At 37.0% G+C, this 17,495-nt stretch overlaps 2 protein-coding genes across 5 annotated transcripts; both read left to right on the top strand.

The window, feature by feature from the left end:
* Positions 1-208: 208 nt before the first annotated feature.
* LOC140781274 (reticulon-like protein B5) lies at positions 209-2,397 on the top strand. The gene is made up of 5 exons (XM_073127197.1): positions 209-652; positions 1,301-1,481; positions 1,571-1,712; positions 1,808-1,877; positions 1,965-2,397. The coding sequence occupies exons 1-5, from the start codon at positions 445-447 to the stop codon at positions 2,129-2,131; spliced, it is 768 nt and encodes a 255-aa protein (XP_072983298.1). The 5' UTR covers positions 209-444; the 3' UTR covers positions 2,132-2,397.
* Positions 2,398-4,715: 2,318 nt separating this feature from the next.
* On the top strand, positions 4,716-16,583 carry LOC140782774 (U11/U12 small nuclear ribonucleoprotein 59 kDa protein). 4 transcript variants are annotated; one of them, XM_073129547.1, is made up of 12 exons: positions 4,716-5,135; positions 6,071-6,124; positions 6,216-6,296; positions 6,845-7,039; positions 7,136-7,550; positions 7,695-7,778; positions 8,194-8,259; positions 12,235-12,307; positions 13,290-13,678; positions 15,544-15,584; positions 16,044-16,107; positions 16,291-16,583. In XM_073129547.1, the coding sequence occupies exons 3-12, from the start codon at positions 6,286-6,288 to the stop codon at positions 16,333-16,335; spliced, it is 1,383 nt and encodes a 460-aa protein (XP_072985648.1). In that variant the 5' UTR covers positions 4,716-5,135; positions 6,071-6,124; positions 6,216-6,285; the 3' UTR covers positions 16,336-16,583. The 4 variants fall into 4 exon arrangements, with proteins under 4 accessions (XP_072985648.1, XP_072985650.1, XP_072985651.1 ...); XM_073129548.1 differs by having other exon boundaries at positions 4,857-5,135; positions 6,075-6,124; XM_073129549.1 differs by lacking the exon at positions 16,044-16,107.
* Positions 16,584-17,495: the final 912 nt, after the last annotated feature.

The raw sequence follows: 17,495 nt of genomic DNA on the forward strand, positions 1-17,495 counted from the left end.
TTTGACGAAATCTAACTCGTCATCCTTGTACGTATAGATCACGACACGTATTGGTGTCCTAGGTGGACCCACCAATGAAGTGCGGCCCTGTGAAGCTGCCATGTGGATAGCTTCTTTTTTTTATGTATTTAATTTTTTTCCTCATTAAACTATAGTATTGATGTACTCTGGGTACATTATAAACAAAAGCTGGCCGCTGGGTATTGCCACGTCCAGTTTAACGGACGTTACCCAGAGTTTCGTACTAAAATGGGCACCGTCAGTTCTCTTGACGGTCCTTCTCCAAATATAGAATGAAATCTAACGGTGCAGATTCAACTCTGATACTAAACCACGTATATAATACCCGATCGCCTACAAGGCTACAAGTGCAAGTAAGGAAGAGATAGAGAGAGATCGCGAACGAAGGTGAGCTTGTTGTGGTGTTCCTGCGGAGGAGTATAGATGGCGGAGCACGCAGAGGAGCCGAGCTCGGAGAGGGAGACGCTGGTGGAAAAAATCACGGAGAAGTTCGATGGCCAGGATTCGTCCTCGTCGTCGGCATCTGACGGCGAGAAGAAATCTCCGCCGTCCGTTCCCTCTACGGCTCCGAAGGCCAACCGCCTCTTCGGCAGGGAGAAACCCCTACACCAAGTCCTCGGCGGCGGCAAAAGTGCGGATTTCCCCCCAATTTTTTCTTCACTAATTTCATCAATTTTTACATTTTTTTGCCGAATTATTATTTGGGTGTTTTTAATTTTCTTTCGAATTTTCGAACAGGTCGTTCAGATTGCTTTGGTAGTATGAGCTGTGTTGATTTCTTGAAACCAGTAGTTGGTGATTAGTTTATTGGTTTGTTTACGTTTACAAGGGTTTAGGGATCGACTTTCTACTATTGGAAAGTATATTGGTTTTTGGATTTCTTGGAGGAAGTGGAGGAAAACCTATATTGTGCCATATAAAGTACTTATGGGATCTCTATGTGATCCGCATATACTAATTAAAATCCTAGTTGGGTTTTAATAGTACCTCCTGTTGCTATTTAATTATACAATAAAAATGTCATTTTTGAAGTGTTTTACAAAATAGTTATTATTAATTTGCATCGAATTGGTTGGTTTGTATCAAATTCATGTTCTCCTCGTGATCTACCGGTTAAAACTTCAGTTGGGCTTCACTAATTGAAATCTATTGGTACCATAAATATGGAAATTTTACGACCTTGTAATTAGTTGCTCTACTAATTAAGTCTGACAAATTTATCTTGTTTTTTAATTTATTATTGTCTTTGCTTCTTGTAATCTAAGTCACTATCTTGCAGCTGCTGATGTGCTGTTATGGAGGAACAAGAAGATGTCTGCTGCGGTGCTTGGTGGTGCAACTGCCATTTGGGTTTTGTTTGAATTGCTTGAGTACCATTTGCTTACTCTTGTCTGCCACTGCCTCATCTTCTCTTTGGCTCTCCTGTTCCTTTGGTCCAATGCCTCCACTTTAATCAACAAGTGATTCCTCTCTGTTCATTGCTTTTTATTGCTCAAACTAACAAAATACATCAATTTAGATCCTTCACTCTTTGCCCTTTCGGTTTCAGGACGCCGCCCCAAATTCCGGACGTGAACATTCCCGAAGATGTTGCTGTAGATGTTGCGCTTTCTCTGCGTTGTGAGATCAACAGGGCGCTTGCTGTTCCTAGGGACATTGCATTGCGCCGGGACCTAAAGAAGTTTCTTGCTGTATGTTGATTTCATAAAACATTCCTTGCATCAGTCTCTGATATAGTCAATGCTTGTTAACTATGATATGTTGATTGATGCCGTCGTTCTGTCAGGTGATCGCCGGGCTTTGGGTTCTTTCAGTTGTAGGGAGCTGCTGCGATTTGCTGACCTTGTTTTACATTGGTAATGCATCTCTTCGACATGTGAAGTCTGTTTATACTTGTGAACTTCTTCAGATTTTAACTGAGCATTGGACTTTTTCCTCAACAGTGATTGTGTTGCTGCATTCGGTGCTGATTTTGTATGAGAAATACGAGGTCAAGGTGGATTCATGTGTCGAGAAGGCAATTGCAGCAACAAAGAAGCATTATGGAGTATTCAGTGCCAAGGTTTTAAATAAGATTCCTAGGGGTCTAAAAAAAGATAAAGAACACTAGAAGGGCAGGAAGCATTCTGCAGTTATAGCACGTTTTAGTGGTTTGAAGTAGTATGATATAGCATAGCATATCTAATAGACTGTTACCAAGTATCTCAAGGGCTTGTACATTGCATACATAGTTCCACTACATAGGTAGTTCTTGACTTGTGTGTGTCAGGGATCAGAATATGTGTATGTAATCAGTTAATTCCTCATGACTCTTTATGTGTTCTTCAATGTGAACTCAAATGACAAGTTATACATGTCCTAGTCTTTCTCTTCTTATTTTGTCACTGCAAGTTACTGCTACTCGTTGTGTAGATTGTGTAGTTTGACATACATTAAAAGTTATGTTGATAAATTTTTCTTCCTCTTTTCTCATTGGGAAATTGGTAGGTAAGTGTTAGTTGAGTAGTTATTAAAAATAGTTATCTTTGATCATATAGTAGTGATATATTATTATATCTTTGGAGCTCCGCAGCTTTCAAGAAAATTTGAATTTGCTGTGTTACGTAGGATTTGATACATATTACAGTGGAGTAATGGTCTACTTTCACTTAAGTAATACATGGTTAAATAATTATCCTTGAGAAGTCTGTTACTTATTTGTTTTGAGTTTAGGGACCTCCTAAAACTGGTTTAGTAACTAAATATATTTTTATCTTTTTCATATCTAATTAAGTTTATTCTTCAAAAAATTAAGACTAACTGGTTTAGTAATTAAATATATTTTTATTTTTTTCATATCTAATTAAGTTTACTCTAAAAAAATTAAGATTAAAAAAATAAGACTAATTAATTAAATTTTAAGAGATTAATTAATCGAGTTTGAAGCTTATTCTCAAACTAAATAAGGCCTAAGGATCTACACTTAATAGTCAACAAAAAATTGAGTTATTTTGCTACATTGATTTGTTTTTTTAGTGAACTTAATCCAACAACTTTATGCTTGTTATCACACTAGTTTTGTTCAGAGGAACGACATATACTTTTGCTACCTATATTGTCTTTCAATGTTTGCCTATCTTATCACCTTAATTGCATGTTCCTACTAAAACTTTAATAACATAAAAAATAACTTAACCTGCATTGGCGCCGACCCTAGCTCTTTGCTAGGGTTCGGTTGCGGCCTTCTCCCCTCGAGAGAGGGGTTTTTCGGGTCAACCTTCACTCCCGTCCCCTCCTCTAGTTGGCTGTAGGGGGGAGGGGCTTTTCTTCTTCTTCTTCTTCTTCTTCTTCTTCTTCTTCTTCTTCTCCCCATAGGGTTTCCCCTTTCTTTTCTCCCCTTCCTTGTTGGTCTCGAGGTTTGCCGACCCTTCTGCGGCTGGGTGCGTGGGTGTGGAGACAAGCCGCCTAGGCCAAGCCTTGTCATCGGTTTCTCCTTTGACTCCGGCCCTCTTTCACCTCCAACTCAATCAGAATGTCGCTCCGCCCCTCATTCACCTCCGTCTTTGTCGGCACCTTCCTCTGCCTCCTTCTCCGTCGGAATCCTTCTCTTTCCTTTCAATGGCGTAGCCTCAACTCGGTCGCCCCTTCTCGGTCATCATCTCTTGCAACGGTTGGGCCCATGTTCACTCATTCCAGCTCTGCTTCCTTCTACCTCACTCTCCACCACCTCTATCGACCCCTATGCGTGGTGACTATTGACCTCTCCAGTATTTCAGAAATCCTAGCAATATCCTCTTTCCACCATCGCTGTCTTCCTTAGCCGTCTCCCCGCTCCCTTTGCCGGGTCTACAGTGTTGCGATTGCTACCTTGCGGAGAAGCTACCATGGCTGCCGAAAGTTGGTTGCCCCTCTGCCTAGTAGTGGTCAACACCGGCCTCCCTTCGCTAGCTAACTAGCTGGCTTTATAAGGGTTCTCAGTTTACTGCTCAAAGCATGATTTGGTGACTTGTTTGGCCGGTGTTGTCGAGTTGGCTGGTCTCTATGCGTGTTGGGTCTATTTTGGATGTGATAGCCATAAGTGTTGGGTCTGTTTTGGATGTGATAGCCATAAGACACCGACCTTTTGTTGAGAAGCATTTTGAGTCCAAGTCTCTTGCACCTGTTCTTATTTGTAGAGCCGCATCTGATAACTAAGACGATGATTTGTTCTAGGGTCGATGCCCTATCTCCTCTGAAAATTTTATTTGCATGAGTACCTATATTGTTACAAATTGATACTCTGAGTTTTATGTTGGTCAATTTGTCTTTCAACTAAGAAGGGGGCTTGATTTAAGATTTCATCCTACCTCCCCTTTACATTTGTGTATCAAGCTGTAATTATTACTTTGAGGTTAATGAAACATCTGTCTATGGATTCTCATCAAAAATACAAAACATGAAAAATAACTTGCTCAATTTTTTTATGAAAAAAATTCTATACGCAAAGAACTTCATTAATGCCATTGAAACTATTACGAGCCTAATACAGAATATAAAGAAAAGGAGATCATATAAATCATATATTTGTGTAGTAATAAAGTTCCACTCCAAAACAGATTTGGGATTTAGTGGGTTGGAATTCGTTCGTCAACTAATTGCATGTATCTAATAATTTTGATTATGATAGCTCAAATTTTATAGTCGTATAAATTCTTTTGTGTGCGATCATAATCGTTGAATTTATTTGCATGCATCGAACCGATAAGGGTGTCAAAATAAACGACCGGCTTGAGTTCGACTCGGCATATGCTGAGCCTAGCTTGAGATTTAGGCTCGATTTCAATTTTAAACTGCAAGTTCTCCCAACCTATCGCTCCGACCCTTTTTCATCTAGGCGTTCGGCCCACCTCCTCCTCCTCCACCGTCGGCAAGCCTGTTCCTCCTTCTCCGTCGGCAAGCCTACTCCTCCTCCTCCGTCGGCAAGCCTATTCCTCGTTCTCCACCGTCGGCAAGCCTATTCCTCGTTCTCCACCGTCGGCAAGCCTCCTCCTCCTCCTCCTCCTCGAATCAGCCTCCTCCATTGGGACCCTCAAGCCTTGTGTTGCATGTGAAGACTTGTGTTTATCTCAATTCGTCGGCTAAAGGCAACTATTACGGTATCTTCTTTATCTCAAACTTTACTTTTTGTTTTTTCCACCAATTAAACTGAGATGATAATTTCTGTATTTTGTCTATCAAAGATCACATTGAGTGATTTCCTTTCACATGTTCAAAAATAACTGGTGCACTTCTAGGCTTCACCAGATTTTTTTTTCAACCGAAGTACTATTTTTTGCCGGATGATATATTGATGCTTTTGATTACTTTTTAAAAATGAATGAACTTAGTGAAGGTTTAAGTTTATCAACATAAGTTCTGTCCAATGACTTCTGATCACATTGAATTGATTTTCTTTCACATATTCAAAAATAACTGGTGCACTTTTAGGCTTCACCAGATCTTTTCAGCTAAAGTACTATTTTCTGCCAGATGATATATTGATGCTTTTGGTTAATTCTTAAAAATGAATGAAATTAGTGAAGGTTTTTGTTTATCAACATAAGTTCTATCCAATGACTTCTGCTTTAATTTTCTTTTCGTTTAATAGAAGAATCAATGATACACGACTTACCTGCATTGGAACCTTTTTATAAAGAAAGATCTTGATGTATGCAGAATGATTCAAACTTTGCAGTTATCCCCATAGTGAGATCTTTCCATTCATAAATTGTGAGCAATGCTTTTTTCTTTTGAGAATAAATGAGAAGTGTAGGAAGGAAAAGAGATTGAAGAAAGAACAATGATAGTGGGATTTCTGCAGCTCTATGGTAGGTACTGATCAAAATAGTGATTTGAGACTTTGGCAAGAGTTAACTTTTATTTGATGAATATTTTCCCTTTGCTGTAAGATGCTGAAATTTATATATAGCACACAAGAACACTATTTGGAGTTCATGTAAACTTGAAGGATTGCCAGTTTGTCTGTATTCTGCTATGTTGCAAGCTTTATATGTTTTTTTTTTATGAATCATTGTTATCTAATGTTTTGAAGGCAGTGTCAGAACAAATTGAACAAATGGGGTCTTTGTTAGAAACAAATCAAAAGGTCAGAAATTTTTTGAATGCCTTTGACATATATAATATTCTGCTCCTGCTTTTTTCTAACTTTGAGTTTCCAATCTTTATTACTTCAACAGAAAATTGAGGATTTACAACAAAAGTATGATGCAAAGCTTCAACATTCTTCTGACCTAAGCAAAAAGCTTGATGTTTCAGAGGTAATGTTGCATCAATCCATCTAGTAACCTTACATGATCTATTATGGATCTTTGTTGAAGCGCTTTGGAGTTTTAAATCACTCGTACTAATGAGAGAGATAGGAATACAAATAAGAGAGACATGAGAGTCCCTAATACCAGGATAAATCCTAATGTCTTTACAGATTTCCTAGCGATTGATGCTTATAGGGATCCTAAGTGGTTCTCTCTATCAGCATAGATCCAAGAGAAATTAATCCCTCCATATTTTTAACAGTAAATAGATCCAAGATAAATGGAAGCTCGGGTCATAACTGTCAAATTAATTTTCATCAGACCTTGCAATTTCTACTTAATTTTCTCGCTCAATGATCTGATGAAAATTATTTTGACAGTTATGACCCGAGCTTCCATTTATCTTGGATCTATTTACTATTAAAAATATGGAGGGATTAATTTAAAATTCTGAAGGGTGAGTGAGAAGGCCTTTTAGTTCTGTGCACTCTGTGTTCTATCTTGGGTCCATCCCATATCACTGATTCGGTATAAGTTATTCCTCTTGCTGGCAGGTACATTGTGTCCCATGAAGTTTCTTCTTTCTCCAGAATTGGCAGTATGATTCCAACGCCATTATCATTTGGAACACCTCCTCAGTTGCAAGCATGGCAACCTGCACAAACTGCTGGGACTTCCTTTTGGCACTCTGAAAATGTGCATGATCATCTTAGGAAGTTACAAGAAACGATTAACCTTTCGAAAGCAGTGTATGTGTTTCACCATCTAAATTTAGTGTTCTCTAATGGTGTTCCTCACTTTCTTAAAGATTTATTTCTTAATTCTGACATTAATCTCTATTGCAGGCTGAATGAACTAGAGGAAATTCTCCTTATAAGATCGAATAGCACTGACACTCGAGGAGATGATTTATCTGCTGATCACCACTTGGCAAGAAAACTGTCACCATCTTCAGACAATTCAATTCCTTCAGATGCCAGTCAATTTTCTCCGGATGATAGACTTCTACAATTTTTCAAGACGATTAAGGAAAAGAGAATTAGTCTAGATTCTCAGGAGTCTCTTTCAAAGGAAGCTGCTAATAATTTATATAGACATCTTAAAGATCAACTTTCCCCTCTTACTGCAATCACTAGTCAAGAAGGTCCATGGGAAGAAAGGTTGTTGGCAGCTAAGTTAGCCCAAAAGCTGCAAAAGTCCAGAAGAAATAAACGTTGGAAGAAGAGAAAGAGGAAACATGTTGCAGAACTACTCTGCAAGGTGGTTAATACCTGGTTTGGAAGATATGGGCTTTTCTGTGCTGAAATAACTAATAAGTTTATATTGCTAATCTTGTAAGGAACTTGTGCTATGTTACGATGATGACATGATACTAATACTTTTGCATAATTCATTATTTTATAGGAGCGTGAAAATCATGAGAAAGCTGATCAGGCAGCGGATGAGTGGAGGGCTAGAGAGTTTGCCAAGGACATAGCAAGACAGAAGGTACCATATCATCTATAAGTTTTAGCTGCTCACTATAATATGTTAGTGTCTTCATGTCAGTTATTAAGTACATTCATGAGATAGTAAGTCAAACACCAGGTACTTGCCATTAAGTGTAATAGATATTGCTCTGGTTGTAAGCATGAAATTTGCCCTTTTGCAACTAAAAAATCAAATACTTATGAAGCTGGCTTACATCTGAAATTGTAGTAGATTTTTGTACTCCTCTTTGCTGAAGATATGTTCTTGTTGCTGCAAATAACAGTAGCAAGTAAATCAATGTTTAGCTACATGTTCAATAAAATGAACCTTGATATGCCACAGTTCCTTGTTTTTTGCTGTCCGAAACTGTACACTCTTTAGTTGTTTGTTAGTTTGCTAAAGGTTAAATGGTTAATTAAGCTTGCAAATTCAGGTTGAAAGCATGAGAGCAATAGCGAAATTGAAAGCTAATGAGGAGAAGAAGCATTTAGAGTCTGAGGTAAGGATTTCTGAGACTTTTGATGTAATTTATTCAGGATGATCTTTCATTAATCATGTGTTGCACTGCACTATGTTACTTTTTCAATGCACCATAACTGATTAAGAAATTAAGATTAATTTAATAAATTTTTCTGAAAAAAACATAATTGTTTTTGACATAGAGTATCACATCCGTAGCTGAGGCATGTGATACGATTCAGACTTCACCGATGTAGTCTTGAGCATGATAAATTTTAGGGATGTCTTTGTCTCTTGTTTTAGTATTTAAATCTTAAAAAATAAGTTTTCTGTATGTCGTGTTCGAACGTGGGTGGAGTGCGTTCGAATGTGGGTGGAGTGCGTTCGAACGCGCTTGTGAACGCTTGCATAAGGTTCGCACATCCAGAGAGTGCGAAATATGTGCATTCGAACGCGATGGAGCGCGTTCGAACGCGGTCGACGAAAATGTACTGTTTAGGGTTAATAATTGTCATTTTTGAATTGTTTGATTAACCTCTAAAGGTGTGGATGGTAACCATGGAATTATTATTGAGGAATTGAGTTTTTGCCTTGTCTTCTTCGTCTTCTTCTCTTTCGTTCTCTCGATCTCCGGCGACGCCATTTCTAACCTCCCTCGACCGGCTAATCACCCTAGTCCCGTAGGGGCGGCCCAGTCTTCCCCCTTCTTCCAATCTATCCATCGCCTGTCATAATCCTTCTATCACCCATAACCCTTCCACCACCACTTATTCACCGGTGCCACCCCATTAATGTCGGTCTACCACCATCCACCATCACCTAGGATCTCGTGCCTCCATCCACGGATCCTAAGACATATCCCCCGACGTTCATCCACTAATCGAACGATATCTCGAGATCCCAACATTCGATTCACCTGAAATTTGATTTGTTAGAAAGCTTTTTTTCGGGGCTACAACATATCAAAATCTCACGTCGATCCGACGGCGACATCTTTCGGGATCTATTTTCAAAGTTCCGTGTTAGATCTTGTCCAGATCTAAAAATCGGAATAGATTGAGCCTTGGCCTAAAAGGGGAGATCGTATCAGCATAATCCTTGGAACTTGTTTTCCTTGACCAGAAAAATATTTTAGCATATAGTTTCTCTAGTATTTATCTGGTTGTTTGACTCAATTTAATTTATATTTGCCGCATTCAAGCAAAAGCAAGGACTAGCTGCATGGATCTTAACATTAAATCAAGAATGTACAATTGGTCTTGTTCGATTTGCTCAATCCTCTAAATCACATATTTAATCTTCTACCGATACTAGTGCTCATAAAATGTTGTAAATTTTGACTAGTAGATTGCAGCTCGGAAAATGTGGTCCTTTCTACATTAATAATTCACTTCTTGTCTTTGGCATGCTAGCCATTTGTAAATATTGCTAGCGTATTAAGATGACTCCAAAAAGATTTTGCATTAGTTTGAAGCTGGTTTGAGGTTTTACCTTAAATGAAAAAGTACCTGCCAAAGTATATTGAAAACTAAGACTGAACACAATGAACAGGCTGAAACATGCAAGATTGTTGATTTTGATCTTTGTTTCAGACTATTAATCATGGATCTAGGTTTCAACTGAACCCGACCTATGCCTGGTTTCGAGTAGGAACTGGACAGATTGGTGAAAATAGGTGTTTTTCCACCAGGTTAGGCCGAAATAGTTGAAAGTCACTTCAAATATCGTGTCGGACCCAGATTCAAAACCCAAGCAATCTTTATTTTCCCTCATCTCTTCATGCTCTCTTCTCCCTTCTGTCTCTCAGTTGTCCAATGCATCCCATCTCTTCCTATCGGGTGACAACAAGCGATGATAACAGACAAGAAGTAATGACAAGTATTCTTTAGGTGATTTCAACCTCTGGCAAGCTGTTCTTTGCTAAAGAGATGTGTTTTTTTTTCCTCTCCTTTTCTTTTTCTATCTCCCCCTCTCCCTTCCTCCCCTCTCCTTTCCTCCCCTCTCCCTCTCTCCCTCTCTCTGTCTTTCCCCTCTCCCTATCTCTTCACTGCAGCAGTAAGGATAAGGCTTGCTATCGCAGCAAGGAGAAAGGAAGAGGGGGTGGAGAGAGAGATAGAGAAAGAAAAAGAAAACATCTTTGCTACTGCAGAGAGAGAGAGTGAGAGAGAGAGTTCCCAAGAGAGAAAGAGAGTAAAAGATAATCATTTTTTGTTCCTCCTAATGCTCAAACACATGGGTGTCATTTTTTATCTACTGTTTTTTTTTCTGAATTTTTAGATATTTTTATGCATTTTATAATAATTTTAATTTTTTATAATTAGAAAAAAGTTCAATACCAAAACAACTAACCTATGACTTACGGATATTTCATTTGCCCCTCTGTACCGGTATTTGATACATATCAGATACCAATATGGCACTAATATGGCTTGATACGTATCGAATACGGCTGGAGTAGTATTCAAATTTAAAAAAATAATTTTAATTTTCTGATACAACAGGATACGGCTCCGATACATTTCTTCATCATCCAATTCTTTTTCTTTTTTAATGCTAAAAGATGATATAATAATATATATTTTATATGTATATACAGTTATCCAATTCTTCACGATATTTGAAAGCCATTTAATAATCCAAATTAATTGTAGATTAATAGTTGAATTTGGTTTCAATGTTTCACTAACATTTTAGATTATTTATTAGTTTCTATTATAATATTATTCTAAAATTTTAGATATGTAGATACTAAATCTGTAGCTTTAGTTTCTTTTATCTTATCTGTGATAATAATTTTTTATCATATGTTATATTGGTTGACAACAAAAATTATTTATTTATTTTTTTTATGGCGTATACATATCGTATCTGTATCCTACTTTTAAGAATTTATCGTATCCTCGTATTCGTATTGTCATATCCCCATATCTTGTATTCATATCCATGCTTCATAGTAGTTGACCATTCCTATCGATACAACCAAAACATATCACTTTTTTCAGGCGACCAATCCTGATCCTGATGTCGATACTCGGAACCTTGTGACTATTAGTAAAAAGACAATCCATTTTATCCCAATTTTTATATTTTTTCTAGGGGTCAAAACCAAAATTGAATCTCCTTATGATAGTGTTTCATTAACTGAAAATCATGAACTGCATTAACAGTTGTAATGCTGAAATCTTAAATATGAGACTCTGCCTTCTTGACAGGATTCAAATTTGCTTAAGTTAATTACTGTTTGAAATATGGCCAGTAGAAGATACCAGGTGCTGAAAGTTTATATGATGCTGCTTTCATATAAAGTTACCACATAATTGAACTGCTAGGACTATAACTTAGCTACAGTGATGAACTCTCATTCTGTGATTTAAGAATTGGTCTTTAACAATTTTGTAATGCATATATTTTTTGTAATCGATTGACGATAACTTTTCCAAGTGTTTGTGATCAAACGCTTGGGGTTGTGGTTGCAGTATGTAACTTTATTTCTTGACCTTTTTCTCACTTACAAGATCAATCTTCCTTGCACTAATTTTAAATCTAATGGTCCTTCAGAGAAGGAATTAGATTACAGCCTTGCACCTATTTCTAGAGGCTGTTTCCATGATGGATCCATCAACATCATGAACCCGTGACCTTATGAGCATGAGAATGTATTCCTTGTTTGACTTCTAGGATTTCTTTTTTTAACCTTTCTAATGTGCATTACGTTTCGCTTTTCTTTACATGCTTAAAGCTGCAGTCTAAGTGCAGTTGTTGAAGGATGCAACGAAATATGACAAAGTTGCTAACATGTTCATTTTCTTCTTTGCTATATGTGCCTATATATTTCAATTTATTCTGTTTTCATTGCAAGAGAATGGATAGGAATGTTAAAGGGTAGCTACTTGGCATCCTATTTAGTAAAGCTTGTGATTTCCTCTTTAGTAAGTGTGTGATGGGAAGAACTAAAAGAAACTATTTTTGGTCTTGAGGACAATCAGCTTTTCTTATGTGGGATTTTTCATTTCAGCTTGAGCTCGTGTTAGTTGTCGAGAAGTTACAAGAGCTTCGATCCATCAGAATTCAGAAGTTGAAGAAACAAGGCAAGATCTTTTTTGCTCTCATCAATTGTTCTTCCTCATTCATGTTTCAAGACTTTCTTAGCTTAGCTAGGTAGCTCTGTTTTTCATTGTTGTGTGATTTCTGTCTTATTCTTTATAGTATTTAATTTCAGATATAAGACATTTTTTACTTTGCTTAAATCAATACCATCAAGGCAGATTATTGTTGGCTCGTAACTTCAAATCATATTCTTTTCTTTTTTCCGGGAGCCTGTTTTGATGTCATGAAACCGGCAAGGATATCACTGCATTTGACTTCTTGAACAGGATAAACTACTGATGCTTCTAATGCCAAATAATAGGAGATTTCACTTTTGGGAACTGTGTGAGAAACAAACTAATTGGTGCGTGTTTGTCTCGGATAGATTGATTTTCAATCTTGTTACAGATAGTTCATGTAGTCCTAGGGCATTAGAGAGGTTGCTCCATTGGATGTCAGAGTTAAAATTTTGACTCAGTGATAGTTTTAACTTTCATAGATCTCTAGAAATTGCTTTGGTAGAGTTCTCTTGCTGTTAGATAGTAGAGACCAGAATGGTCTTCTGCAGCAGGAGAGATGGAGAGAGGTCAAACCAGAAAAAAGAAAGGAGGGGAAAAAACAACCAAAGAAGACAGGGAGGGACAGGGTCAGGGACATGTGTTGAAGTGGAAACAACCATCCGCATGTTCCTAGTGGCTAAACATTGAGAAATGTTGCTTCCCATTTGAGATTTTTTAAGTTTTTGAGTCTTGAGTAGACACCATGTGAAGTAGATAAGGGTGGACATGGATGAACAGCATCCTCTCCTTTTCTCCTCCATTTCTTTTTGCATTTTCCTTGGCGTGGCCATTCCAAGTAGTGACTAGTGGGCTTCGTTACCCAGACTCCCACATGCTACCCACAGATATATAGGAAAGTGAATCAGTGGTAAGATAAGAAGAAATGATGAATAAGCTAAATACCTAGATTTCCTACGGCCTGCAGGTCACTTTCTTCCTGAAGAGGATGATAGTTTTCTTGATCGAGTCAGAGCTGCTGTTGAGGAGGAGGAAAGGGAAGTTATTGCTGCTGCTGACAGAGATGCTGCCAAGGATGCTATAGCAATAGCTGAGGAATCAAGAAAAGCTGTCCACATTACGAGCACTGAAGTGAATGAAATCAACCACAATAGTGGTGAGGCATCAAAGCAACAAGACAAATCAAATTTGATTGAAAGTGAAACAAGTTCAAAGTCAAGTGAGAAACTGGAACACGAAGAACAAAAAGTTGACAGGAAAGGGTCTGGTGGAGGTTATGATGCTGTTGCCAATCTACCGTTTGAGTTCTACCACTATTATCATGGAAGCAACAATGATATGGGAACACTAATCGAGGTAACATGCTTCAACTCCTGAAACTATCTGTGATACTACTATAGACATTGTTTGCTTGCTTTTGGTCATCAATATGTAAAATTTAGCATATAAATAATTTTATAAAAATCAATTTGTTAGTTATTTAGCTGAGAGTTGAGATAGTTATTACGTGGCTAAGATTTAACTGTAGGAATCTTAAAATTGTCAAAGCATCTATATGGTATATGTTAAAATTGGCAGCTTTAGGAAATCATCTTATGCAAAATCATTCTTCATTGTTTTCTTTGGTTTAGTGGAGCATCTATTTGCTTTTCAAATACAAAATCTCCTGTAGTATATGATTTTTCTTGTTTCAAGTTGATGGCATCTCTTTGATGCTGCTTACAGTGGTAGATCTTTTCATGAAGGTCATATAAACTTTTAGTTTCCTTTTTGCTGAAATTTTTTAAATAGCAGCTCCAATTAGAAATTTGAAATGGAGGTTTAAGTGAAAAAGATCTTGGAGTAGGTGGAACTGCTGCTCATTGTTTCCAGGCATTGACACAATGATACATCACCTCAACTCTTTTTCTCTCAGATTTACTGTTGAAAGTTATGGTTTTAATATAAATAAGTTAGGTGACAGATAAGGTTATAATAATTTGTTCAACTCCATAGTTCATTCTTTTACAAATTTTAAATCTGGAATTTTCTCAATATAAGATACCATTTTTTCCCCAATAGGGTTGATAGACAGACTTAAGGCAAAAGAATTACCAGAAATTAAATAATTGGTGCTGTATGTGCAGGCGGCATTCTAGATTTTTATTTTTGTTATATTCTTCTAACTTCTGCTTAATGCCTCTTAAGTTAGATTTAATTGAAGAAGTCCTGAAGTCCTGGATCTTATAAGAGATTGAAATTAGAATATGAGAATCATTAAAGATGATGCCTTTTGTATTATTCCTTCCAAGTAATTTCTTGCGAAGATTTTATTTTTCTTATAAGGATGTCGTGCTCTGTAGATTTTATCAAGGGTTGTCTCGGCCTTGGCTCAGCAAAGGCATGTATTGACACATTCAATGCTAAGCAGATGAAGTGCTGACATAATGAATGACCTCAATATTGCCCGAAGACAATCCTTAAACATTTTTAGAACTTTAAAATATGTTTTAAGGGTTAAATTGATATCTTCGCATGAGTGTGGGTTTAACACATGCAAGTTCTCATAGAAAGTAGTGTATCTATTTTAATCATACAATAAATTCTAATTTGATGATTTTCCCCAAATTTTCAGATCTTTTAAAATTTGGGGTAAATAACTTGTAGGAAATCACAATCGTCCTTGGATTCCTGAAATTTGAAATGCAATTTATGAAGATCAAGGACCAAATGGTATAGTAGTACCAAAAAGGATTAAAGAGATCCCAAATCAAATCTTTTTGAAGTAAGATATGTTCAATATCTAGTGGCTCAGGTTGGCACAGGTACGAATAATGGAGTATCAAGATACACTCTGACTGGCATGACAAATTTATGGATTTCATACTAAGTATTTGGTTCACTATATTAGGTTAGAGTGCTTATTTGATAATATCATAATAATTTAATAAGTATTCCACAGAATGGGGTCGGAGCAAATATCACTAGCTGTTAATGGAAAAGTCCATTAGAATATCTAGAGCATGTGAGAATTGCTGAAATGTCCCTTCAGTTTAGTTTTATCCATTTATAACTCAACGAAGCTAACTTCTCTAAGGTCATACCTGCTAAAAATAACAACTGACATTGATTCATAAGAGATCAATTCTTATTTACATCCATACTCCTCTTTTTGTCTTTTCCTTTCCTTTTATTGTGGTTTAATGCTTATGTAGATTGATGCCATTTGATTATCATTGCAGGTTCGACGAAGATGGGATGCTTACATCAGACCTCGAGGAAGGTGAGATATAGCTTTCACTTGCTAAAAGTTAGATTCGTCGCACAGATTATAGCAAAGAGTTCCTTTTTAGTTTATGAATCAACCAATTTTTTCAATATCAAACTAATGAGATTATGCGCTGCATTGTTTGTTTATAATCAACATCCATTCAGTCATTTGCTTGGTTTTGATTTGATTATGTTTTATATATTCTGAGAGCCATTGAAATCAGGCGTGTAACTCTTTCTGCTGCATCATGTTGAAGGCTTAGTCTTACAAACCAACTTCTGCAGGATCCAACGCTCTCATTTATTTGGACACGCCCTTTTTTAAATATACATTTTTTGAAAAAAAAAACACGTATCCTAGTTCATGAGGCTCCCACCTACTTGGAGTCTGGACAGTCCTTTGTAATTGTCAGTATTATTTTGTTGAATTCAGGGCTTTTAAGCATATCTTCCTTTTCTCCTGTTTGATCAGGATAACTGTGTTTGTTGGTTTGAGCATCTTGTCTGGTCATTGTTCAAACATAAATCTGAGCCACGTAAGCTTGTGCTCAACTTTTTTATTGATCAATCTCAAACCTTGAGTTAAGCTCGCTCATTTAGTTATTGAATGAATAAGCTCAAATTGTTGCTATTAAAAAAATGACAGTTTTCCTTTTCTTTTGCTTTCATGCAACAACTTTTTTTTTAACTGAGTTTCTAATCCTGGTATATTTATGCAGCCGAATTCCAGGGCACTGGATCCAGCCACCACCACCTGCCAATGAGGTGTGGGCATCCTATCTCGTACGGCCAAAGTAGTGGCTTATTGGATCTAGTAATGGTGTTTTCCTCACTGATGGCTTTGTGATCTTGAGCAAACTTGAACAATGTTAAATAAATTTCCAGCCTTCCATTTGTTGATGTACTGTTCAGTTGTCCTATTGTTACTCGTGGATGTACCGGTTCTTATGGTCTTGCGGCTTGACTGATGCATCATCTTACTTTCTTTCCAACAGGCTTTAACTTCACAAAACCTGATGAATATTTGCTGCAGCAGTTAAGAAAAGTCTTAATCATTTTAACAAGATTCTCGATATATTACAGAGATTTTTATCCAGCACTGTGTTTTTCTTGGCACATTTGGGGCAAGGCTTGCTTCAATAGTTGAGTCATAAAAAACCTAAAAGATGAGGGAAAGATTGCTTACTTCTTCCCTCCTCCAGTCCTGCCTTGGGTGAGAATCCTGTGCATGCATCAAGATGCCCTTTTACTCTATTTTCGTAATGTAATTATAGAAAAAAAAAATCCTTCCTACTGCTCTGAACTTGTGAGATAAAAACCCATAATTGTGATACTAATGCAGGGAATAGATTTATCTGTAAGATTATTATAGTACTATATATATGATGCATTACATTTAGAGAATTTATGTCAACAATATTACAGTTCTCCCATTGAATATTTGTTGTGTGATCAGCCGAAAAAAGGGCTTGCTCTCTTACTAATAAATCCTTTCAGAGAAAGGAATCTACCAAAGAAGGTATTACTCATTCCTTTCTCTAGAAAAGATCAAAACACTTCTTTGATGACTGGATGCCTCCTTGTAGCTTTCAGATAGAAAAGGCAAAGACTTCTCACAGGAATACTGGAAACTTTCGGTGTTCCATTAAGAACGATGCCTTCCAGTCGGTACATGAATTCCTAGAAACCAATAAGGGTTAGTGGTGAACAATAGAATCTTCCCTATTCCCATCTCTTCCCCTCTATTTTCTCTTTTGAGTACTACTTTCTGAGAAAGCCTAAGGTTATTTCATATTTATATTTTCTCACGTCATGATCACCAAGTTAGCCACTCACCCTGTGTTTTATTAGTATCAGAATATGTCGATAGAAGAATAGATTTGCCCAAATCTCAGATCCAACACGCATCATGATATCTCTGCTT

The sequence above is a fragment of the Typha latifolia genome, chromosome 2 (assembly GCF_019914945.1).
Source record: "Typha latifolia isolate L0001 chromosome 2, TyphaL0001v2, whole genome shotgun sequence".
Taxonomy (NCBI): domain Eukaryota; kingdom Viridiplantae; phylum Streptophyta; class Magnoliopsida; order Poales; family Typhaceae; genus Typha; species Typha latifolia.

What these genes read in the sequence shown, in the direction of transcription:
- LOC140781274 (XM_073127197.1), top strand. Translation starts at nt 445, where the DNA reads ATGGCGGAGCACGCAGAGGAGCCGAGCTCGGAGAGGGAGACGCTGGTG. An exon ending in GCCTCCACTTTAATCAACAA is followed by an intron (nt 1,482 to 1,570) that starts GTGATTCCTCTC and finishes TTTCGGTTTCAG; the next exon opens with GACGCCGCCCCAAATTCCGG. An exon ending in GCTGACCTTGTTTTACATTG is followed by an intron (nt 1,878 to 1,964) that starts GTAATGCATCTC and finishes TTTCCTCAACAG; the next exon opens with TGATTGTGTTGCTGCATTCG.
- LOC140782774 (XM_073129547.1), top strand. An exon ending in ATTAACCTTTCGAAAGCAGT is followed by an intron (nt 7,040 to 7,135) that starts GTATGTGTTTCA and finishes TCTCTATTGCAG; the next exon opens with GCTGAATGAACTAGAGGAAA. An exon ending in TCAGAAGTTGAAGAAACAAG is followed by an intron (nt 12,308 to 13,289) that starts GCAAGATCTTTT and finishes TACGGCCTGCAG; the next exon opens with GTCACTTTCTTCCTGAAGAG.